Here is a 25,682-nt window from a genome sequence, read left to right as displayed (position 1 = left end):
TGAACAATATATTACCAGGCACTGAGTTGGAAGGAGAGGTATGAGCAGCACAATAACTGTTGAGAGGAGAGTTATTAGAGTATCACATGATTTAGTTTTAGAAGGAGAGGTATAAGCAGTAGTTCACGGGGTATATTGTTGAGATGAAAAATGTGAGTAATATATCACCTGGTATAGTGTTAGTAGGGGAGGTATAATCAGTGTATTACCAGGTATGGTGTTGGGAAGGGAAGTATAAGCAGTACATGACCTGTCATAGCACTGAGAGAGGAGGTAGGAACAGTATATCACCTGGTGTGATGTTGGGATGAAAAACATAAGCAGTATATCACCTGGCATAGTATTGCGAGGGGAGGTATGAGCAGTATATCACATGATATAATGTTGGGAGGAAAGACATGAGCAGTATATCACCTGACATAGTGTTGGGAGGGGAGGTATAAGCATTATATCACCTGATACAATGTTGGGAGAGAGACATGAGCAGTATATCACCAGGTATTGCATTGGGAGGGGAGGTATGAGCAGTATATCACCTGGCATAGAGTTGAAAGGAGACATATGAGAAGTATATCACCTGGTATAGATTCAGGAGTAGAGATATGTGCAGGATAATACCTGCTATAGTGTTGGGAGAGGAGATATAAGCAGTATATCACCTGATATATATTGTGGAGGTAGCATATACTCAATACATCATCCAGAAATCATTGAGGAAATGCAAAATATTCCTTGAATGTATAATCTCCAGAAAGACTCTTATGTGAACTATGTTGAGCTACATGATGTAAATGACAGAGAGAAAAAACAATATGGTTGCAGTAAAACCACCAAAAACCCTAAGGTGAAAAGTGTGTAGATGGGATGTAATTGATATATCATCCAATTTGTAATTTGTGATATACTCAATATATCAGTTAGAATTCACCAAGGAAATGAGTTACAGTAAAAACAGCACACATGATACATAAATGAAAACAAGTTCAGTGCCCTTGCATGCCCTTAGGGAGCAACATGCTGAATTCACTTTTGAAATACAGTTGGCATCTGATGCATTCAGTGGATTTGCTAGAATGAGAATAAGACAGATCAGTTCAGCAGCTGGTGTAAGTACTGGAGGAAGACATTCTCTTACAAAAAGCCACTGATAATGGGCACTGGTGCAAATAACCTAATGTGTGTGTGTGTGTGTGTGTGTGTGTGTGTGTGTGTGTGTGCATACATAGGAGTAAAGACATGTTACACACACACACACACACACACACACACACACACACACACACACACTTGATCACCGTTTCCCACATCAGCAAGGTAGCACCAGGAAACAGGCGAAGAATGGCTCATCCACTCACATACACATATATATACATAAACACCCATACACAGACATTTGGTAAACAGAGAAGAGGTAGTAAAAGCTTTGCGGAAGATGAAAACCGGCAAGGCAACAGGTTTGGATGGTATTGCAGTGGAATTTATTAAAAAAGGGGGTGACTGTATCATTGACTGGTTGGTAAGGTTATTTAATGTATGTATGACTCATGGTGAGGTGCCTGAGGATTGGCGGAATGTGTGCATAGTGCCATTGTACAAAGGCAAAGGGGATAAGAGTGAATGCTCAAATTACAGAGGTATAAGTTTGTTGAGTATTCCTGGTAAATTATATGGGAGGGTATTGATTGAGAGGGTGAAGGCATGTACAGAGCATCAGACTGGGGAAGAGCAGTGTGGTTTCAGAAGTGGTAGAGGATGTGTGGATCAGGTGTTTGCTTTGAAGAATGTATGTGAGAAATACTTAGAAAAGCAAATGGATTTGTATGTAGCATTTATGGATCTGGAGAAGGCATATGATAGAGTTGATAGAGATGCTCTGTGGAAGGTATTAAAAATATATGGTGTGGGAGGCAAGTTGTTAGAAGCAGTGAAAAGTTTTTATCGAGGATGTAAAGCATGTGTACGTGTAGGAAGAGAGGAAAGTGATTGGTTCTCAGTGAATTTAGGTTTGCGGCAGGGGTGTGTGATGTCTCCATGGTTGTTTAATTTGTTTATGGATGGGGTTGTTAGGGAGGTGAATGCAAGAGTTTTGGAAAGAGGGGCAAGTATGAAGTCTGTTGGGGATGAGAGAGCTTGGGAAGTGAGTCAGTTGTTGTTCGCTGATGATACAGCGCTGGTGGCTGATTCATGTGAGAAACTGCAGAAGCTGGTGACTGAGTTTGGTAAAGTGTGTGAAAGAAGAAAGTTAAGAGTAAATGTGAATAAGAGCAAGGTTATTAGGTACAGTAGGGTTGAGAGTCAAGTCAACTGGAAGGTAAGTTTGAATGGAGAAAAACTGGAGGAAGTAAAGTGTTTTAGATATCTGGGAGTGGATCTGGCAGCAGATGGAACCATGGAAGCGGAAGTGGATCATAGGGTGGGGGAGGAGGCGAAAATCCTGGGAGCCTTGAAAAATGTGTGGAAGTCGAGAACATTATCTCGGAAAGCAAAATTGGGTATGTTTGAAGGAATAGTGGTACCAACAATGTTGTATGGTTGCGAGGCGTGGGCTATGGATAGAGTTGTGCACAGGAGGATGGATGTGCTGGAAATGAGATGTTTGAGGACAATGTGTGGTGTGAGGTGGTTTGATCGAGTAAGTAACGTAAGGGTAAGAGAGAGGTGTGGAAATAAAAAGAGCGTGGTTGAGAGAGCAGAAGAGGGTGTTTTGAAATGGTTTGGGCACATGGAGAGAATGAGTGAGGAAAGATTGACCAAGAGGATATATGTGTTGGAGGTGGAGGGAACGAGAAGTGGGAGACCAAATTGGAGGTGGAAAGATGGAGTGAAAAAGATTTTGTGTGATTGGGGCCTGAACATGCAGGAGGGTGAAAGGAGGGCAAGGAATAGAGTGAATTGGATCGATGTGGTATACTGGGGTTGACGTGCTGTCAGTGGATTGAATCAAGGCATGTGAAGCGTCTGGGGTAAAGCATGGAAAGCTGTGTAGGTATGTATATTTGCTTGTGTGGACATATGCATATACATGTGTATGGGGGTGGGTTGGGCCATTTCTTTCGTCTGTTTCCTTGCTCTACCTCGCAAACGCGGGAGACAGCGACAAAGCAAAAAAAAAAATATATATATATATATATATATATATATATATATATATATATATATATATATATATATATATATATATATATACAACAATGTTGTATGGTTGCGAGGCGTGGGCTATGGATAGAGTTGTGCGCAGGAGGATGGATGTGCTGGAAATGAGATGTTTGAGGACAATGTGTGGTGTGAGGTGGTTTGATCGAGTAAGTAACGTAAGGGTAAGAGAGATGTGTGGAAATAAAAAGAGCTTGGTTGAGAGAGCAGAAGAGGGTGTTTTGAAGTGGTTTGGGCACATGGAGAGGATGAGTGAGGAAAGATTGACCAAGAGGATATATGTGTCGGAGGTGGAGGGAACAAGGAGAAGAGGGAGACCAAATTGGAGGTGGAAAGATGGAGTGAAAAAGATTTTGTGTGATCGGGGCCTGAACATGCAGGAGGGTGAAAGGAGGGCAAGGAATAGAGTGAATTGGAGCGATGTGGTATACCGGGGTTGACGTGCTGTCAGTGGATTGAATCAAGGCATGTGAAGCGTCTGGGGTAAGCCATGGAATGCTGTGTAGGTATGTATATTTGCGTGTGTGGACGTATGTATATACATGTGTATGGGCAAACGCGGGAGACAGCGACAAAGTATAAAAAAAAAAAAAAAAATATATATATATATATATATATATATATATATATATATATACACAGACATATACATCTTTTCTTTCTTTCTTTCATACTATTCGCCATTCCCTGCGTTAGCAAGGTAGCATTAAGAACAGAAGACTGGGCCTTTGAGGGAATATCCTCACCTGGCCCCATTCTCTGTTTGTTCTTTTGGAAGATCAAAAAAAAAAATGAGAGGGGAGGATTTCCAGCCCCCGCTCCCTTCCCTTTTAGTCGCCTTCTACGACACGCATGGAATACGTGGGGAGTATTCTGTCTGTCTTTATACTCACGGACATCTACATTATATATTCATTATCATTTATTTTGCTTTGTCGCTGTCTCCCGCGTTAGCGAGGTAGCGCAAGAAAACAGACGAAAGAATGGCCCAACGCACCCACATACACATGTATATACATACACATCCACACACGCAAATATACATGCCTATACATCTCAATGTATACATATATATATATATATATATATATGCACACAGAGACATATACATATATACACATGTACATAATTCATGCTGTCTGCCTTTATTCATTCCCATCGCCACCCTGCCACACATGAAATAACAACCCCCTCCCCCCTCATGTGCGCGAGGTAGCACTAGGAAGACAACAAAGGCCCCATTCGTTCACACTCAGTCTCTAGCTGTCATGTAATAATGCGCCGAAACCACAGCTCCCTTTCCACATCCAGGCCCCACAGAACTTTCCATGGTTTACCCCAGACACTTCACATGCCCTGGTTCAATCCATTAACAGCACGTCGACTCCGGTATACCACATTGTTCCAATTTGCTCAATTCCTTGCACGCCTTTCACCCTCCTGCATGTTCAGGCCCCGATCACTCAAAATCTTTTTCACTCCATCTTTCCACCTCTAATTTGGTCTCCCACTTCTCCTCATTCCCTCCACCTCTGACACATATATCCTCTTGGTCAATCTTTCCTCACTTATTCTCTCCATGTGACCAAACCATTTCAAAACACCCTCTTCTGCTCTCTCAACCACACTCTTTTTATTACCACACATCTCTCTTACCCTATTATTACTTACTTGATCAAACCACCTCACACCACATATTTTTTTTTTTTTTTGTCCTCAAACATCTCATTTCCAGCACATCCACCTCCTCCACACGGCTCTATCCATAGCCCACGCCTTGCAACCATACAACATTGTTGGAACCACTATTCCTTCAAACATACCCATTTTTGCTTTCCGAGATAATATTCTCGACTTCCAAACATTCTTCAAGGCTCCCAGAATTTTCGCCCCCTCCCCACCCTATGATTCACATCTGCTTCCATGGTTCCATCCGCTGCCATATCCACTCCCAGATATCTAAAACACTTCACTTCCTCCAGTTTTTCTCCATTCAAACTTACCTCCCAATTGACTTGACCCTCAACCCTACTGTACCTAATAACCTTGCTCTTATTCACATTTACTCTCAACTTTCTTCTTTCACACACTTTCCCAAACTCAGTCACCAGCTTCTGCAGTTTCTCACATGAATCAGCCACCAGTGCTGTATCATCAGCAAACAACAACTGACTCACTTCCCAAGCTCTCTCAACCACAATAGACTGCATACTTGCCCCTCTTTCCAAAACCTTTGCATTCACCTCCCTAACAATCCTATCCATATACAAATTAAAACAACCATGGAGACATCACACATCCCTGCTGCAAACCTACATTCACTGAGAACCAATCACTTTCCTCTCTTCCTACACGTACACATGCTTTACATCCTCGATAAAAACTTTTCACTGCTTCTAACAACTTGCCTCCCACACAATATATTCTTAATACCTTCCACAGAGCATCTCTATCAACTCTATCATATGCCTTCTCCAGATCCATAAGTGCTACATACAAATCCATTTGCTTTTCCAAGTATTTCTCACATACATTCTTCAAAGCAAACACCTGATCCACACATCCTCTACCACTTCTGAAACCACACTGCTTTTCCCCAATCTGATGCTCTGTACATGCCTTCACCCTCTCAATCAATACCCTCCCATATAATTTCCCAGGAATACTCAACAAACTTATACCTCTGTAATTTGAGCACTCACCTTTGTCCCCTTTGCCTTTGTACAATGGCACTATGCAGGCATTCCGCCAATTCTCAGGCACCTCACCATGAATCATACATACATTACATAACCTTACCAACCAGTTAACAATACAGTCACCCCCTTTTTTAATAAATTCCACTGCAATGCCATCCAAATCTGCTGCCTTGCTGGCTTTCATCTTCCGCAAAGCTTTTACTACCTTTTCTCTGATTACCAAATCATCCTCCCTAACCCTCTCACTTTGCACACCACCTCGACCAAAACACCCTATATCTCCCACTCTATCATCAAACACATTCAACAAACCTTCAAAATACTCACTCCATCTCCTTCTCACATCACCACTACTTGTTATCACCTCCCCATTAGCCCCCTTCACTGAAGTTCCCATTTGTTCCCTCGTCTTACGCACTTTATTTACCTCTTTACAAAACATCTTTTTATTCTCCCTAAAATTTAATGATACTCTCTCACCCCCAACACTCATTTGCCCTCTTTTTCACCTCTTGCACCTTTCTCTTGTCCTCCTGCCTCTTTCTTTTATACATCTCCCAGTCATTTGCATTATTTCCCTGCAAAAATCGTCCAAATGCCTCTCTCTTCTCTTTCACTAATAATCTTACTTCTTCATCCCACCACTCACTACCCTTTCTAATCTGCCCACCTCCTACGCTTCTCATGCCACAAGCATCTTTTGCACAAGCCATCACTGCTTCCCTAAATACATCCCATTCCTCCCCCACTCCCCTTACCTCCTTATATATATATACATACATGTGCATGTTCATACTTGCTTCCTTTCATCCATTCCTGGTGCCATCCCACCCCACAGGAAACAACATCACTGCCCCCCTCTTCAGTGAGGTAGCACCAGGAAATAAAACAAAAAAGGCCACTTTCATTCACACTCACTCTCTATCTGTCATGTGTAATGCATGGAAACCACATCTCCCTATCCACATCCAGGCCTAACAGACCTTTCTATGGTTTACTCCAGACATTTCACATGCCCTGGCTCAGTCCACTGACAGCATATTGACCCACATCATTCCAATTCACTATACTCCTTGCACGCTTCTCACCTTCCTATATGTTCAGGCCCCGATCACTCAAAATCTTTTTCACTCAATCCTTCCACCTCCAATTTGGCCTCCCGCTTTTCCTTGTTCTCTCCACCTATGACACATATGTCCTCTTTGTCAAACTTTCCTCACTCATTCTCTCCATATGTCCAAACCATTTCAGCATGCCCTCTTCTGCTCTATTACCACACTCTTTTTATTACCACACATCTCTCTTACCCTTTCATTACTTACTTGATCAAACCACTTCACACCACACATTGTCCGTAAACAATTCATTCCCAACACATCCACCCTCTTCCATACAACCTTATCTACAGCCCATGCCTTGCAACCATATAATATTGTTGGAACTATCATTCTTTCAAACATACCCATTTTTGCTCTCCAAGATAACATTCTCTCCTTCCATACATTCTTCATTGCTCCCAGAACCTTTGCCCCCCCCTCCCCCACTCTGTGGCTCACTCCCACTTCCAAGGTTACATCTGCTGCCAAGACCACTCCCAGATCTCTAAAACACTTCACTTCCACTAACCTTTCTCCATTCAAACTTACATCCCAATTAACTTGTCCCTCAACCCTGCTGAACCTACTAACCTTACTCTTATTAACACTTACTCTCAACTTTCTCCTTTCAGACACTTTTCCAAACTCAGTCACCAGCTTTGCAGTTTCTCACTCGAATCAGCTACCAGTGCTGTGTCATCAGAGAACAACAACTGACTCACTTCCCGGGCCCTCTCATCCCCAGCAGACTGCATACTCACCCCTGTCTCCCAAACTCTCTCCCTAACCCCATCCATAAACAAATTAAACTACCATGGAGAAATCACACACCTACCACAGACTGACCTTCACTGGGAGCCAGTCAACCTCCTCTCTTTCTACTCATACACATGCCTTACCTCCCTGATAAAAAAAAAACTTTTCACTGCTTCTAATAGCTTACCTCCCACATCAATCACTCTTAAGACCTTCCACAAACCATCTCTATCAATCCTATCATATGCTTTCTCCAGATCCATGAATGCCATATACAGATCCATCTGTTTTTCTAAGTATTTCTTACACATTCTTCAAAGCAAACACCTGATCAACACATCCTCTACCACTTCTGAAAGCACACTGCTCCTCCCCAATCTCATCCTCTGAAATGCCTTCACTCTCTCAATCAATATCCTCCCATACAATTTTCCAGGAATACTCAACAATCTTATGCCTCTGTGGTTTAAACACTAACCTTTATTCCCTTTGCTTTTGTACAATGGCACTATGCATGCTTTCTGCCAATCCTCAGGCACTTCACCATGATCCATACATACACTGAATATCCTTACCAACTAATCAACAATACAGTCACCCACTTTCTCAATAACTTCAACTGCAGTGCCATCCAAACCCACTGCCTTGCCAGATTTCACCTTCTGCAAGGCTTTCACCACCTCTTCTCTCTTAACCAAACCATTCTCTATGACCCTCTCACTTTGCACACCACCCCGACCAAAACACTCTACATCTACCACTCTATCATGAAACACATTCAACAAAACCTCAAAATACTTACTCCAAATCCTTCTCACTTTATCACTACCCGTTGTCACTTCCACCCTTACCACCTTCACCAAGCAAGCTGCTAACCCCAGAGAGAAGTCAAAGTAATACTGTGCGAAAGAGAAGCAAAGATGCAGTGAAGAGGAAGGTGTTCAAGCTGAGAAATGAAAGATGGTGCATGTGCCCTCCTAAATGCCCAGTTTGAAAGAAAATAAAAAGAACTTGTACTGTTTTATGTCCTACTGTGAGTATAAAAACAAAGGAAAAAATGTGTATGTCATGATATATGGCTTTGGATAATACAATTGTTATAACTTTGGATTTCTTATCATTGATCAATCCTGAGTTATAACAAAAAATGAAAAAATATCCCTTATCAATGTGAAAATTTACATTGCAGCATTCTCAAAAATACAATGATTTTCTAGGGTATCCTTACTAAGTGTGTAATTTCTTTGTTATCCAGTAATGAACTGAGTTGTAAGGCATGGAATACATGCAACAAACAGTGCTTTATTGTGTGAGTACAATGGTGGTGAGCTAGTACATGTGGTGTAGGATTATGGTAAAAAGGTGGTCAGGTAATGCAGGGTAAAATGATGTAGGCAGGAATCCTGTGATGCTGTGCAAGAGATGAGAGGCAGGAGTCTCATCGGAGAGTTATATGGTTGCTAAACCTTTGCTGAGCTTCTGTAGGGGGAAGATGTGGCACATGCAGCATTCCTGACTTAGTAGGCAGTTGTCATTTGTACTTTGTACTGTACGAAGCCACAGGGTCATTGGTCCTGCAGCACAAGATATCCTGAGACTGGTGGTGGTGAAGTTCCATGTAAGTCCTGGCAAGATGGCTATTGGAGATGAGGCACTGGAAAGGGTGAAAAGTAAGCAGTCACATGGCAAAGCAGGATCAAGAAGGACTTGAGTCAGAACAGAATAGCTTTTGATGTCAAGGCACTGGTTGCATTCTTGTGTGTCTGAGCCAGAGACTGCTTGACTTATTTGCCTTTGTTGATGGCCTGGTATATGAGACACAGTTAGGTCATGAAGGTGAGGCCTTAGAGGTTGAGAAGCCTGTAGATTGGCTAAACAGAGAGATGGGAATTTGATTGTTGACTGGCTGGAGATTGGACAAAGGTGGGTATATGACTGCTGATTGGTTGGACATGAGAAGGGAGAACTATGGTCTGTATGTTTAAAAGTGACTTCTCCTGTCATTAAGACTGAAAGTCATTCTTGAATTAGGGTGTAGTAAGCTTTCAGCTGCATAATGTGGTCACTAAGATTACCAATGTTCCTTTTGGTGATTCAAGACAGGTCAAGTTATGTTATTAAAACACTTAGCTGGTTGTTGCAGTAAGTACAATGGACAGGCACAGTGCTGTGACTGTGATTTCAAAATTTAGAACTTCATGATAATAGCATTATGGTATCACTGATGTATGCATTGTTATGGATAATGACACTACATTATTCTTCTTCTCTATTTTCATGAGAAAAACCCTTGCATGGTGATGAAGTAGATGCTGCAACTAGTTAGATGTACAGTGCTAGCAGGTGGTGGAATGGTTGGAGGTCAGATCCAGTTAAATCAGAGATATTCCTGTGGTGCAGCTACAGGAGAAGTGCTGTGCTAAGGTCCTAAAGTTCTGCAGGGACTATCACAGCGCTGCTGGTGAGGCAGATGGGAAGCAGTTACCGCAGTGAGAAGAGGTGAAGCTGAATTCCCGAAGGAGCTGTGGTAGCAAATGACGCTGATGATATCCCTTGGAGCCCATGTCAGCAAAGGAAAGTGTCAGAATCATCTGAAGTACTGCTTGAGTAATAGGTTAGACCTATCAAGAAGACAAGAGGGTAGACAGGGAGGTGTGGAATGCCACAGGGGCAAGGGGTAAGAGCAGGATTATAACTGTAGGGGTTGAGGAGAGATGACTGTTGGCACTATGTGAACAGGCCTGATTGTCTCTCTCAGTCAACCTTGGGATTCACCAGTCTTGGGTATTAAGTGTCTAACTTTTGTATTTGATGGTCAGAGAGAAGGGTATGGAAACATTAGTGTTAATACAGAGCTTTACTAGGTAAGCATAGAGGTGATGAGTATGGTGTAAGATCATGGTAAAGGTGTAAGGTCAGCTAAGTTAAAGTGAAATGATATAAGTAGAAATCTCTGCAGGAAGTTTGAGGCACGACTGTCATGGGAGAGGTGCATGGTTGCTTAGTCTTCATGGGGCTTCTGTGGAAGGAAGATGTGGCATGTGCCACAGTCCTGAGTTAGAACACAGTTTTCATTTGTGCTTTCTTCTGGAGAAGACTGCAGGGCTGTAGGTCCCACAGTTCAAGCTGCCTCTCAAGACAGTGCCAGTGGTGATGTTCCACGTGAGTCCTAATGAAGATGGGCACTGGAGGTGGGGCACAACATAAATATGCCAAATGGAAAATCAGGAGTCACATGGTGAAATGCTACTGATGGAGTAGAAATCCTAAGGTCTCCTTGAACCAAAGTAATATGATGTGTGACATCAAGGCAGTTAGCGGTGTTCTTGTGTGCCAGAGACAGGGACTGTTTAACTGACTTGACCTTGATGATACCCAAGTATCATAGGGGCAACAATATCAGGTCATGAAAGCAATCCTTGGGAATTGTACAAGCCTGTAGATTGGCCAGAGAAATTTGAGAAGGCAGGTACATCAATGCTGATTGGTTGGGGTTGAGGAAAAGGCAGTTACACAATTGTTGAGTGGCTGGAGATGGAAAGAGGGTGGGTCTTTTGTCATTATCATCAGAAATAGTTTCTTTTGTTAAGTTTAGAGGTGGCTCATTCTGTCATTAAGGTTGAAGATGGCCACTTCTGAGTTCTGGTGGTTTTCGAATTTATTCTGAGGTCAGTGTGAGGTAAGCTGTCTATAGTTTAATGTGGCCAAGCTTATTACTGCTGCTCTCTCTGGGAGTTCAAAAGAGGTAAGGTGAGGTGACACATTGTGCACTCAGTTGTTTAATGTGTTCATAACAGCAGCCACTGTTGCACTGTCAAAGAATGGGTCTATAGGGAGACAAATGTAGGGGTGATCACATAGGGGTGATCCAAATACACTTTCATAGGAGTGGTACATGAAAAGTGGGGAGGGGTATATCACCTGATGTTAGGGTCATGTGAGGGTGCATGCACCATCCATAGAGGGACCATGGCATTACCTATTCATACAGTATGGACAGGGAATTCTAAAAACATGTGGTCCCATTTGTCTGTGTGTAATTAACCCATTCATATTGTATGGGGGAGGGGAGTTCTATACTTGTGGGGCCACATCTCTAGCACGTTCTCTACTATAACATTTCAAACTTTTGTATGCTGTCTAGAGTCACTATTTCATCACTCATTTTCTTCCAATCATCCACAAATCTTACACAACAAAAGTACTTCCTTACATATTTTCTTATAGTTTTCTTGTTTAATTTCATGTTTTGGCCTAAGATAATTCTGTTTACATCTTTTGAAGAACTGTTCAGTATCATAATCAAAGTGGTTTCAAAACTTAGAGGTATGGCAGTGACCATATCATCCCTTACTCCTTTTTTCTTCAGATGTGGACAAATTAATGACCTCTATCTTCTCACTTGAACTCCGCTTTCTTAACTGTGGTATCATCCGTACTGCCCTATGCTGCACCTTCTCTGTTAGTTCTTTGGTGTTTCTTGATGTGCACTGACTAATCTTGAGAAACATATTCTGGTTTGGGCTTAATATACAATGTAAACAGTTTGCTGGGTATTTCCTTATTTATGTACTTGAATGAGATTCTAATATTTGCAAGACAGAATGTCACCTTTACTTTTTCCTAAATCAAAGTTTTAGGGGATGGTTAGGGACAACATTGCTTCCCAAGTCTCTCTTATATACAGATTCCTAGGTTTTATTTCCTGCTGGAAAATATTTGGGACAAGGCCTTCATTTACAGTGTCTCACCCTCATTACTTAGTATCCAGTTGTGGTGAATTTCATCAACCAGACTAACTTCAGAATTTGTTTACACCCTCTTGTGAGATGATGCAATCCTCATCAATATTTACTTTCCTCTTGATTTAGGTATCATCCACAGTCACATTCATGATCATTTACATATCAAGAGGAGCAATGCTCCCAGGACCTAGCCCTGCAGCTCATCACTGGTGCATCTGGCTTTCTGACATCTTATTTTTAGCCTTCCCTATGTACTTACATCTAAAATTATCCATAATCCTACTGCTTCATTCAAAGTTTCTCATAATTTTCAAGAACAAAGATCTATATCATTCTCATAGAGCTTCTCAAAATCTAACAAGTTTCCTGCTCAATTTTATATTATGGCCTCTGGTTGTTTTATCTTTGCATTCTTTGAAGAATTGTTCACTACTGACATTGTCAAAGTGTTTTAAGTGCTTAAAGGTAGTGACCAAGTCACTCCTTATTCTTACTCTTCTTTCTTAATTCTAGTACCATATTCTTAACCTTCTGTATAAGTTCTTTGTGTTTCTTGAAAAGCGATGACCAAATTCAGAAGCTTATTCTAGTGTTTGCCTAAATATACAATATGGACAGTTCGCTGAATATTTCCTCATCCACGTACTTGAATGCAATTCTAATATCAGCGATAAGATAGTTGGTCCTCTATAGAATTTTTGTGTGGTGGGGCGCTGATGATAGGCAAGTCAATGTTGATTTCCCAATCCTTCTCACAATCATTCCTGCAACTTATTTCCTTCTGAACACTATTTGTATTAAGGCCTTCTTTCACTGTGTCTCATTCTCATCACTTTGCATATAATTGGGCTGACATTAGAGCAACTCTAATGTTTGTGTAAGTGTGTGTATATATGTGAGTAGGGTGGAAGGGTGCATTAAACTAGTGGGGATACCACATATCCAGCAGGACTGGAGACAGCCAATCAGAAAGTTACTTACGCATAAGAATCCTGAGTGTAGTCTAAGGCACTGCTACCGTAAGTACTGTAACTGTCTTGGAAGCCTGGGCTAAGGCCATACTGCTGCAGGAGGGTGTTGTAGTCAGAAGTGGCCTGAAGCCCATTGTTGTTGTTGCTGATGGCCTGATGTTGTTGTTGTTGTTGTTGTTGTTGCTGCTGCTGTACATTATTAAGGGTGTACCCCTGATTGTTGCTATAGCCACCATAATACTGGCGGCCCATCACCCCTGAAACACAAGACATTTTAAGTTCTTTCCCTGAGTTTCTGGCCAACACTAACCTCCAGAGTGGAGTAAATACAGTCAATACTGGCTTCAGATGAATAATTACCTATTTGTACTTAATGGGGAGAGGATTCTACACTCATTGGGCCCCATTTCTTGAACTCTGTCTACTATCATATATATTTTTCAACTTCTATATGCTGTTCACATTCACAGTCTCATAATTCATTTTATTCCATTCATTTACTTCTTCTGTACTACAAAAGTAGTACAAGTAATTGCTTGTTTAACTTTATGTTATGCCGTCTGGTTATTTCATCCCTACATCTTTCAAAGACCTGTTCACTGTCTTTGATATCAAGATTATCTGAAATCTTTAGTGGCAATCAGGTCACCGTTGTAGATACTTAAAACCTCTACCTATCTCTTAGCTCTCTTAATTCTGGTACCATCTCTGTTGCTCTCCTCTGGACCTTCTCTATTAATTCTTTATACTACTTTACATATCCTTACCAAACTTGAGAATGATATTCTACTTTTGGCATAATGTATGATGTGAACAGCTTTCTGAATACTTCTTTATCCATGCACTTGGGTGAAATTCTATTTCTAGTTAGAAGAGAGTTGGTTTCTTTTGCTGTTCTCCTAAGATGGGACTCTGGCAACAAGTTTTTGTCCACATCTGAGTCTCTCTCATGCACAGATTACTGCAGTTTGTTTCCTGCTAAATGATAATTGTGGTGAAGCCTTTTTTTCCTAGTCCCATTCACATTACTTTAAATATACTAGGTTACAATGTATCAACTTTGGAGTCTGTTAGTTGATACAATCCTCCTTGCATTTTACTTCATGCATGACCTTCACATCATCTGCAAATGTATTCAAGTAGGGTCCAGTCTCTTTATCAAGCCATTCACATATATCATGAAGAGTAATGGTTCCAGAATGTTATCCATTTCAAAACAAAGGATTACAATGTGAAAGGATCATCAATGTAAGTCTTAGCAAAGTAGACACATACTATACGAAAAGCAGTCAATTCTAACAAATATACTATATTGCTTCCCCCAAAAATAAAGAAAATAAGCATCTTTCACAAAATGAAATAAATAAAATTATCATAATAACCAACAATTTTTTTTTTTTTTTTTTTTTTTATACTTTGTCGCTGTCTCCCGCGTTTGCGAGGTAGCGCAAGGAAACAGACGAAAGAAATGGCCCAACCCCCCCCCCCCATACACATGTACATACACACGTCCACACACGCAAATATACATACCTACACAGCTTTCCATGGTTTACCCCAGACGCTTCACATGCCTTGCTTCAATCCACTGACAGTACGTCAACCCCTGTATACCACATGACTCCAATTCACTCTATTTCTTGCCCTCCTTTCACCCTCCTGCATGTTCAGGCCCCGATCACACAAAATCTTTTTCACTCCATCTTTCCACCTCCAATTTGGTCTCCCTCTTCTCCTCGTTCCCTCCACCACCGACACATATATCCTCTTGGTCAATCTCTCCTCACTCATTCTCTCCATGTGCCCAAACCATTTCAAAACACCCTCTTCTGCTCTCTCAACCACGCTCTTTTTATTTCCACACATCTCTCTTACCCTTACGTTACTTACTCGATCAAACCACCTCACACCACACATTGTCCTCAAACATCTCATTTCCAGCACATCCATCCTCCTGCGCACATCTCTATCCATAGCCCACGCCTCGCAACCATACAACATTGTTGGAACCACTATTCCTTCAAACATACCCATTTTTGCTTTCCGAGATAATGTTCTCGACTTCCACACATTTTTCAAGGCTCCCAAAATTTTCGCCCCCTCCCCCACCCTATGATCCACTTCCGCTTCCATGGTTCCATCCGCTGACAGATCCACTCCCAGATATCTAAAACACTTCACTTCCTCCAGTTTTTCTCCATTCAAACTCACCTCCCAATTGACTTGACCCTCACCCCTACTGTACCTAATAACCTTGCTCTTATTCACATTTACTCTCAACTTTCTTCTTCCACACACTTTACCAAACTCAGTCACCAGCTTCTGCAGTTTCTCACATGAATCAGCCACCAGCGCTGTATCATCAGCGAACAACAACTGACTCACTTCCCAAGCTCTCTCATCCCCAACAGACTTCATACTTGCCCCTCTTTCCAGGACTCTTGCATTTACCTCCCTTACAACCCCATCCATAAACAAATTAAACAACCATGGAGACATCACACACCCCTGCCGCAAACCTACATTCACTGAGAACCAATCACTTTCCTCTCTTCCTACACGTACACATGCCTTACATCCTCGATAAAAACTTTTCACTGCTTCTAACAACTTGCCTCCCACACCATATATTCTTAATACCTTCCACAGAGCATCTCTATCAACTCTATCATATGCCTTCTCCAGATCCATAAATGCTACATACAAATCCATTTGCTTTTCTAAGTATTTCTCACATACATTCTTCAAAGCAAACACCTGATCCACACATCCTCTACCACTTCTGAAACCGCACTGTTCTTCCCCAATCTGATGCTCTGTACATGCCTTCACCCTCTCAATCAATACCCTCCCATATAATTTACCAGGAATACTCAACAAACTTATACCTCTGTAATTTGAGCACTCACTCTTATCCCCTTTGCCTTTGTACAATGGCACTATGCACGCATTCCGCCAATCCTCAGGCACCTCACCATGAGTCATACATACATTAAATAACCTTACCAACCAGTCAACAATACAGTCACCCCCTTTTTTAATAAATTCCACTGCAATACCATCCAAACCTGCTGCCTTGCCGGCTTTCATCTTCCACAAAGCTTTTACTACCTCTTCTCTGTTTACCAAATCATTTTCCCTAGCCCTCACACTTTGCACACCACCTCGACCAAAACACCCTATATCTGCCACTCTATCATCAAACACATGGTGAGGTGCCTGAGGATTGGCAGAATGCGTGCATAGTGCCATTGTACAAAGGCAAAGGGGATAAGAGTGAGTGCTCAAATTACAGAGGTATAAGTTTGTTGAGTATTCCTGGCAAATTATATGGGAGGGTATTGATTGAGAGGGTGAAGGCATGTACAGAGCATCAGATTGGGGAAGAGCAGTGTGGTTTCAGAAGTGGTAGAGGATGTGTGGATCAGGTGTTTGCTTTGAAGAATGTATGTGAGAAATACTTAGAAAAGCAAATGGATTTGTATGTAGCATTTATGGATCTGGAGAAGGCATATGATAGAGTTGATAGAGATGCTCTGTGGAAGAAGGTATTAAGAATATATGGTGTGGGAGGCAAGTTGTTAGAAGCAGTGAAAAGTTTTTATCGAGGATGTAAGGCATGTGTACGTGTAGGAAGAGAGGAAAGTGATTGGTTCTCAGTGAATGTAGGTTTGCGGCAGGGGTGTGTGATGTCTCCATGGTTGTTTAATTTGTTTATGGATGGGGTTGTTAGGGAGGTGAATGCAAGAGTTTTGGAAAGAGGGGCAAGTATGAAGTCTGTTGGGGATGAGAGAGCTTGGGAAGTGAGTCAGTTGTTGTTCGCTGATGATACAGCGCTGGTGGCTGATTCATGTGAGAAACTGCAGAAGCTGGTGACTGAGTTTGGTAAAGTGTGTGAAAGAAGAAAGTTAAGAGTAAATGTGAATAAGAGCAAGGTTATTAGGTACAGTAGGGTTGAGGGTCAAGTCAACTGGGAGGTGAGTTTGAATGGAGAAAAACTGGAGGAAGTGAAGTGTTTTAGATATCTGGGAGTGGATCTGGCAGCGGATGGAACCATGGAAGCGGAAGTGGATCATAGGGTGGGGGAGGGGGCGAAAATTCTGGGAGCCTTGAAGAATGTGTGGAAGTCGAGAACATTATCTCGGAGAGCAAAAATGGGTATGTTTGAAGGAATAGTGGTTCCAACAATGTTGTATGGTTGCGAGGCGTGGACTATGGATAGAGTTGTGCGCAGGAGGATGGATGTGCTGGAAATGAGATGTTTGAGGACAATGTGTGGTGTGAGGTGGTTTGATCGAGTAAGTAACGTAAGGGTAAGAGAGATGTGTGGAAATAAAAATAGCGTGGTTGAGAGAGCAGAGGAGGGTGTTTTGAAATGGTTTGGTCACATGGAGAGAATGAGTGAGGAAAGATTGACCAAGAGGATATATGTGTCGGAGGTGGAGGGAACGAGGAGAAGAGGGAGACCAAATTGGAGGTGGAAAGATGGAGTGAAAAAGATTTTGTGTGATCGGGGCCTGAACATGCAGGAGGGTGAAAGGAGGGCAAGGAATAGAGTGAGTTGGAGCGATGTGGTATACCGGGGTTGACGTGCTGTCAGTGGATTGAATCAGGGCATGTGAAGCGTCTGGGGTAAACCATGGAAAGCTGTGTAGGTATGTATATTTGCGTGTGTGGACGTATGTATATACATGTGTATGGGGGTGGGTTGGGCCATTTCTTTCGTCTGTTTCCTTGCGCTACCTCGCAAATGCGGGAGACAGCGACAAAGCAAAAAAAAAAAAAAAAAAAGTATACATTCATTAGCATATCTCCTATTCTCACAAGCAGTCCCCAATCTTCTCATCCTTTCCACTCTTCCAAAAATCTTTCTCCTAAGATTTTCCACAGCTCATACTGTTCCTAACATTAACCTTCTTGTTAATATGATAAACTCTCCCTTGATTTGACACAATCCTATGAGCTAAATTTGGCTTCACCATGTTAAATCTTGTTCTCAACTGCCTTTCAAGCATTAGTTCAGAGGTAGTAAAACCAGTTACACCATACAGGATGGATCTAAACCTTAACAGAAAAACAGCCATCCTATGCTTCACTGAATTGCCATGGGTGACTTTCAGAATCTGCTCTGTTAAAGACTCCTTTAGGATTCTTACAGATTTCTATGCAGCTCCATTAAAGAATGATGGTCAGGTGGAACCAATACATATGCAATACCATTTTCTTTAATGAACTTACGGAATTCTGCTGAGTGAAGAAAAGGGGATGGGTGGGTGGGTGGGTGGGGGGGGGGGGCAATCTCAAGAATCCCAAGTTCAGCAAAGATCAAGTGGATATCTCGTGGATACCTTATTGAGTCTTTGGGTGTCTTCACCCTCACACCCCAGGCTGGTCCTAGGTGTAGCTCATCCATAGTTGAAATCATGGTGGTATTGCACATTTGCCTACATCTGTCTACTTTGAATGACTATCAACTGGTACAAAAAATTTGTCTTATCCCTCTATACAAAGATCAGAATGGACCCTTTGGAAGGGACAAGTAGACCAACTCCATAGCTTCAAAGAAGCAGTAGTTGGCAGACTTTTTACATATTGGCATACTGGATACTTTCTGACCTTTATCTAATGTTGGCCACCAAGTAAAACTTTAATATTCTGGGACAATGACTTATTCCCCATGACAGACAGCCCCATTCTACTGAAATATCTTTTTTTCTGAAGTATTACGGTTCCAATTTCTCAAATCACTTCATTATTCCATCCATGTAAATACCATTACTTATGCCAAGACAAGATCTTTTTTGTTCATCTGAGCAATCATTTCTCTAGTATTTGGGAAATCATCAATAGAATCTTGATCTACCCCTGAACCATTATATGGAAATATGGATAAAACATCAGCATTTGCATGACTTCTGGAATGTCTGAATTTTGCTTCATAACCATATGCTGGCAGAGTTATTGACCATCTCTGAATTCTACTTATCTAGGATGGGGATAGTTGATCATGGACCAAGAATAGCTAAGAGTGGTTTGTAATCAGTGAATATAAATTTCTGTCCATATAGTACTGTGAAAATAATAATACTGTGGATGATGGAAAGGGCCTCCTTTTCAATTTGCGCATAATTCTTTTCACTTAATTTGAGGGTTCTATATGCATTGACAATGGGGCACTCTGTTCTATCATCCATTACATGACTTATGACTGTCCCTTTTTTGTAATAAGAGGTGAAATTCCCTTTACTTTCACCACAGATGCCCAAGCATCCTATTAAGCTGCCTCTATCCATGGCTGTTAGTTAAGCACTACCTCAACTTTCCTCTGTACACCAGTAGCAAGTGAAGAACAGGTGTATGCATTACCAGAGCTCACCTTCCACAGTGTCATACCTCAGCAGAGAAATCTGGACCACCCTATCCTCGTTGCCAGTGTGGTAAATCATCATATTAAGTTGGAAGGTTATCTGTAAACTCTTGCCATCTCCATTTCTTTCAAGTGACTTCAATCCAATTCAAGAAGGTTCCTCTGACAAATGCTTTCTGTTCTCTTCCTCTAAGGTAATCTTTCCATCTAAGGAGTCTCATCCCCCTAATTTCTCCCTGTAGGTCCAGCTTCTCTTCTGATCTCCTTTGTGGGATAATGTGAAATGCTCTTCAGAAATCAAAATAGCCCTATCTTATTCTGAAACAGGGCTCACTTCCTCTTAGAAATCTAAGATGTTTGTTATACGTGACCTTTCTATGGAACCATGTTGTTTCTTACTCAGGTAGTTTTATCTCTGCAGGAAGTCATCCAATTTCTTTCTGATTACTTTTCTAGTACCTTACAGACCATACTCATCAGGGAGGCCAGTCTGTAATTCACCACACCCTCCATGTCACCTTTATCACAGATAGGTATGATATTGCCTGCTCCCGTTTCCTTGGTATTCAGTCTTTCTCTAGCAGTATCTTCACCAATATTTCAAGTAGTATGTCAAGTGTATCTGCATACATCTTCAGTATATATTGAGAGATTTCATTACAACCAAGGGCCTTAAATGTCAGGACCCTTTATCTTTTTTATCTATCTACATCTCTGATGCCTGTTTCCCTTTAGGGAAACTCTAACATTATATTTAAAGGATCCTTCTACCTGTTCCTACTGACTACTTTTATCTAATATGTGTATCTAATGTTCCAACCTGCTACTTCTACCTAATGCTCTCACTTAAAGTTCCTACCTACTATTTCTAACTTATGTTTCTATTTAACACTACTGTCTTATGTTTCTATCTATTGCTCCTATCATTTTGCCAAAAGGTAGGGCTAGTGCATAGTGCTCAATGTGTGAGTTAACTGCTGTCAAGTGTTATGTGTGAAAAGGAGAGATTGCACATTTGTGAAAGAATGGTAGGAGTCCATGTGTGGGTGAGGCAGAAAATGACAGCTTCTTAGGTCAGTGGATTGCAACTAAAGTACTGGCTCATTATGCAGCCATCGCTAAGCCTTCTGATGCCCAGGCAGGTAGCATTGGTAATATACCTCCATGGTTGGTGGCTACTTACTTACTATTCCATGTATCTCTATATTTCCTAAGGCCTCCTCCCTATTGTATCTCACTGGTGTTGGGGCTATAGTGTCTTGCACTGTGAAAATACTTTTGAACATGTCTTTCAATTCTTTGCACTATCTTCTACAACTCTTTCCTCTGAATCCCTTAGCCTCATTAGCTATTCAAAGTGACAATTTACTCCTGGTGAATTAATGGAACATATATATTTTGCCCACTGATTTGTTCACTATATTCTTTTCAAAGATTCTCTGTTTTTCCTTTGTAAAGCCTGTTGTCGGGGTGTGTGTGTGTGTGTGTGGGGGGGGGGGGGGGGTCGGGTTCAAAATAAACTCCCCTTTGTCTTTCATCAAACTGTACCACTGAGGGCTTGGAAAAATTGCTTAGCTTCCAGGCATAATCTAATCAATGCTAAAAAAAACAAAAATCCATCTTAAAACTTACAAGAATTGGTGGTGACATTTGGCAGCTCTGCTTGCTGAAAATATTTCCAAGCCAAAAATCTGTCTACATCAATTCAAGCTATGAAACCCAAGATTGCTTCTTTACTATAAGTCCAGCCAAAGTTTTGGAACCAGCATGGAACCCTGTGAACAAGATGGTTGTTAGCCTTGTTTGATTATTTTTGCTTCTACTATGATCAATAATCAAATGGAATCAATATGAATAAGCTGGTTATCTATATGATAAATTTGATAACTTAAGTGATAATGAGTGTATCACTGTAATACTTTGTAAAAATTTTCCTTTATCTTTTGGCTTATACTGTTGGCTTTCATATATCTATACCATATTGATGTCTCCTTCATCAACAGCTTATATTTCCTAAAAGAAAAAGAGCCTCCTTTAAAACCTTGGCAATGGGCTATCTTATATCTTACAAATCCTGGCTGGCTAGGGGCTGCTTATATCTCTGTCACAGGACATTGCGAAGCCCTTCACTTTTGACATCTATTATTGAATTACTCCTCCCTCTTTCTTGGTCTTCTTTCTCTGTCTGAGGCTAAAGGTACCTAGGTTCCCAACTCCATCATTGTAAATTGTATGGAACCTTTATCTACAATGCCCTGGATCCTGGCTTTTAAACTCCACTTCTCAGTTTTTATCATAAAATTGCTGAGGTTTGTGTAGTTTTCTCTTTGAGCCTAGACTCATGTCTACTTTTTCTTTTCATTCTCTATCACCTACCTATATCTCTGATGCCTGTTCCTTCCAGGAACTCCCATCAAGGGGTGGCCTCAGCAAAAAGTCTCCACTCATCCCTGTTTTTACATGCCTACCTTGCACACACCATTCCGCCATTTCTCTCCCTCAGTATTCCTCCACCCTATTTGCCCACATCTCAGGTGGTCTTCCTCTCACACTAACACCTTTAATTGTACTATCATAAATTTTCCTTGTAAGATCCTGGTCTTGCATTCTTTTCACATGCCTAAACCACTTCAAGATATTGTGTTTCACCCATTCTACCACTCCACAATTCATTTTTTCCTTTGCATTGCCTGCCATACTAAATCTCTCATACACCCCTTCATTTCTTTCTTCATTTCATCTAGTCACACCACATGCTCTTCTCAAATAGCTCATTTCCACAGCCTGGATTCTTGATCTTTATGACTCATTCCATGTCCATGTTTTGGCTGTATGGGTCAGGGTTGGGAGGACTATGCTGCCCCTTAATCCTCCCTTCACTTCCATACTTACACCTCTACCCTTCATTATTCTGTTACGGGTCCAATGACTCTTCTACCATGTACTGCTCTCTCCCTTATTTCTCCTTCCATATCACCAAATTTACCCAAGACAGGTGCTAAATACTTAAATTCTTTCACCTCTTCCAGTCTTTCTCCTCCCATATCCAAAGCACAATTGAGTACACTTTCATTCTATATGGTTTAAAAAAATCTATACTTTCACTCTGTTTCCTTTCAACCAATACTTTACTTTTACTTACATTTAGCTTCATTCACCTATGCTTACACACACACACACCATGAAACATGCTTACAACCTTGTGCAACTCCTGTTCACTCTCAGCAAACAAAACAGTATCACCTGAAAACTGGCTTGCTTCTATCAACCATATCTCACCACCATACACCATCTCAGCACCCCTTTTCCCTAGTTTTGCTTCATTTCTCCTACCATTCTATCCATATATATATATATATATATATATATATATATATATATATATTATTTTATTATTTATTCTATTTTGCTTTGTTGCTGTTTCCCGCGTTTGCGAGGTAGCGCAAGGAAACAGATGAAAGAAATGGCCCAACCCACCCCCATACACAATGTATACACACACACGTCCACACACGCAAATATACATACCTATACGTCTCAATGTACACATATATATACATACACAGACACATACATATATACCCATGCACACAATTCACACTGTCTGCCCCCATTCACTCCCATCGCCACCTTGCCACACATGGAATTCCATCCCCCTCCCCCCTCATGTGTGCGAGGTAGCACTAGGAAAAGACAACAAAGGCCCCATTCGTTCACACTCAGTCTCTAGCTGCCACGCAATAATGCCCGAAACCATAGCTCCCTTTCCACATCCAGGCCCCACACAACTTTCCATGGTTTACCCCAGACACTTCACATGCCCTGATTCAATCCACTGACAGTACGTCAACCCCGGTATACCACATCGATACAATTCACTCTATTCCTTGCCCTCCTTTCACCCTCCCGCATGTTCAGGCCCCAATCACTCAAAATCTTTTTCACTCCATCTTTCCACCTCCAATTTGGTCTCCCACTTCTCCTTGTTCCCTCCACCTCCGACACATATATCCTCTTGGTCAATCTTTCCTCACTCATTCTCTCCATGTGCCCAAACCATTTCAAAACACCCTCTTCTGCTCTCTCAACCACGCTCTTTTTATTTCCACACATCTCTCTTACCCTTACATTACTTACTCGATCAAACCACCTCACACCACACATTGTCCTCAAACATCTCATTTCCAGCACATCCACCCTCCTGCGCACAACTCTATCCATAGCCCACGCCTCGCAACCATACAACATTCTTGGAACCACTATTCCTTCAAACATACCCATTTTTGCTTTCCGAGATAATGTTCTCGACTTCCACACATTCTTCAAGGCTCCCAGGATTTTCGCCCCCTCCCCCACCCTATGATTCACTTCCGCTTCCATGGTTCCATCCACTGCCAGATCCACTCCCAGATATCTAAAACACTTTACTTCCTCCAGTTTTTCTCCATTCAAACTTACCTCCCAATTGACTTGACCTTCAACCCTACTGTACCTAATAACCTTGCTCTTATTCACATTTACTCTTAACTTTCTTCTTTCACACACTTTACCAAACTCAGTCACCAGCTTCTGCAGTTTCTCACATGAATCAACCACCAGCGCTGTATCATCAGCGAACAACAACTGACTCACTTCCCAAGCTCTCTCATCCACAACAGACTTCATACTTGCTCCTCTTTCCAAAACTCTTGCATTTACCTCCCTAACAACCCCATCCATAAACAAATTAAACAACCATGGAGACATCACACACCCCTGCCGCAACCCTACATTCACTGAGAACCAATCACTTTCCTTTCTCCCTACACGTACACATGCTTTACATCCTCGATAAAAACTTTTCACTGCTTCTAACAACTTGCCTCCCACACCATATATTCTTAATACCTTCCACAGAGCATCTCTATCAACTTTATTATATGCCTTCTCCAGATCCATGAATGCTACATACAAATCCATTTGCTTTTCTAAGTATTTCTCACATACATTCTTCAAAGCAAACACCTGATCCACACATCCTCTACCACTTCTGAAACCACACTGCTCTTCCCCAATCTGATGCTCTGTACATGCCTTCACCCTCTCAATCAATACCCTCCCATATAATTTACCAGGAATACTCAACAAACTTATACCTCTGTAATTTGAGCACTCACTCTTACCCCCTTTGCCTTTGTACAATGGCACTATGCACGCATTCCGCCAATCCTCAGGCACCTCACCATGAGTCATACATATATTAAATAACCTTACCAACCAGTCAACAATACAGTCACCCCCTTTATTAATAAATTCCACTGCAATACCATCCAAACCTGCTGCCTTGCTGGCTTTCATCTTCCGCAAAGCTTTTACTACCTCTTCTCTGTTTACCAAATCATTTTCCCTAACCCTCTCACTTTGCACACCACCTCGACCAAAACACCCTATATCTGCCACTCTATCATCAAACACATTCAACAAACCTTCAAAATACTCACTCCATCTCCTTCTCACATCACCACTACTTGTTATCACCTCCCCATTTGCGCCCTTCACTGAAGTTCCCATTCGCTCCCTTGTCTTACGCACTTTATTTACCTCCTTCCAGAACATCTTTTTATTCTCCCTAAAATTTAATGATACTCTCTCACCCCAACTCTCATTTGCCCTCTTTTTCACCTCTTGCACCTTTCTCTTGACCTCCTGTATCTTTCTTTTATACATCTCCCACTCAATTGCACTTTTTCCCTGCAAAAATCGTCCAAATGCCTCTCTCTTCTCTTTCACTAATAATCTTACTTCTTCATCCCACCACTCACTACCCTTTCTAATCAACCCTCCTCCCACTCTTCTCATGCCACAAGCATCTTTTGCGCAATCCATCACTGATTCCCTAAATACATCCCATTCCT

The 25,682-nt window shown here is 41.5% G+C and overlaps 1 protein-coding gene across 4 annotated transcripts in view; it reads right to left on the bottom strand.

Moving 5' to 3' along the window:
- Positions 1-25,682, bottom strand: part of LOC139750896 (uncharacterized) — a 270,500-nt gene that overhangs the window by 86,892 nt on the left and 157,926 nt on the right. For 3 of the 4 annotated variants that reach the window (XM_071665771.1, XM_071665770.1, XM_071665773.1), the window contains exon 3: positions 13,432-13,678. In XM_071665771.1, the coding sequence (XP_071521872.1) occupies positions 13,432-13,678 (247 nt within the window). Of the gene's footprint in view, positions 1-13,431; positions 13,679-21,420; positions 21,564-25,682 lie in introns of all 4 variants that reach the window. The other variant, XM_071665772.1, reaches the window with a different exon arrangement.

The sequence above is a fragment of the Panulirus ornatus genome, chromosome 10 (assembly GCF_036320965.1).
Source record: "Panulirus ornatus isolate Po-2019 chromosome 10, ASM3632096v1, whole genome shotgun sequence".
In the NCBI taxonomy this organism is placed as follows: Eukaryota; Metazoa; Arthropoda; class Malacostraca; order Decapoda; family Palinuridae; genus Panulirus; species Panulirus ornatus.
This window is presented reverse-complemented; position numbering and strand designations above follow the sequence as displayed.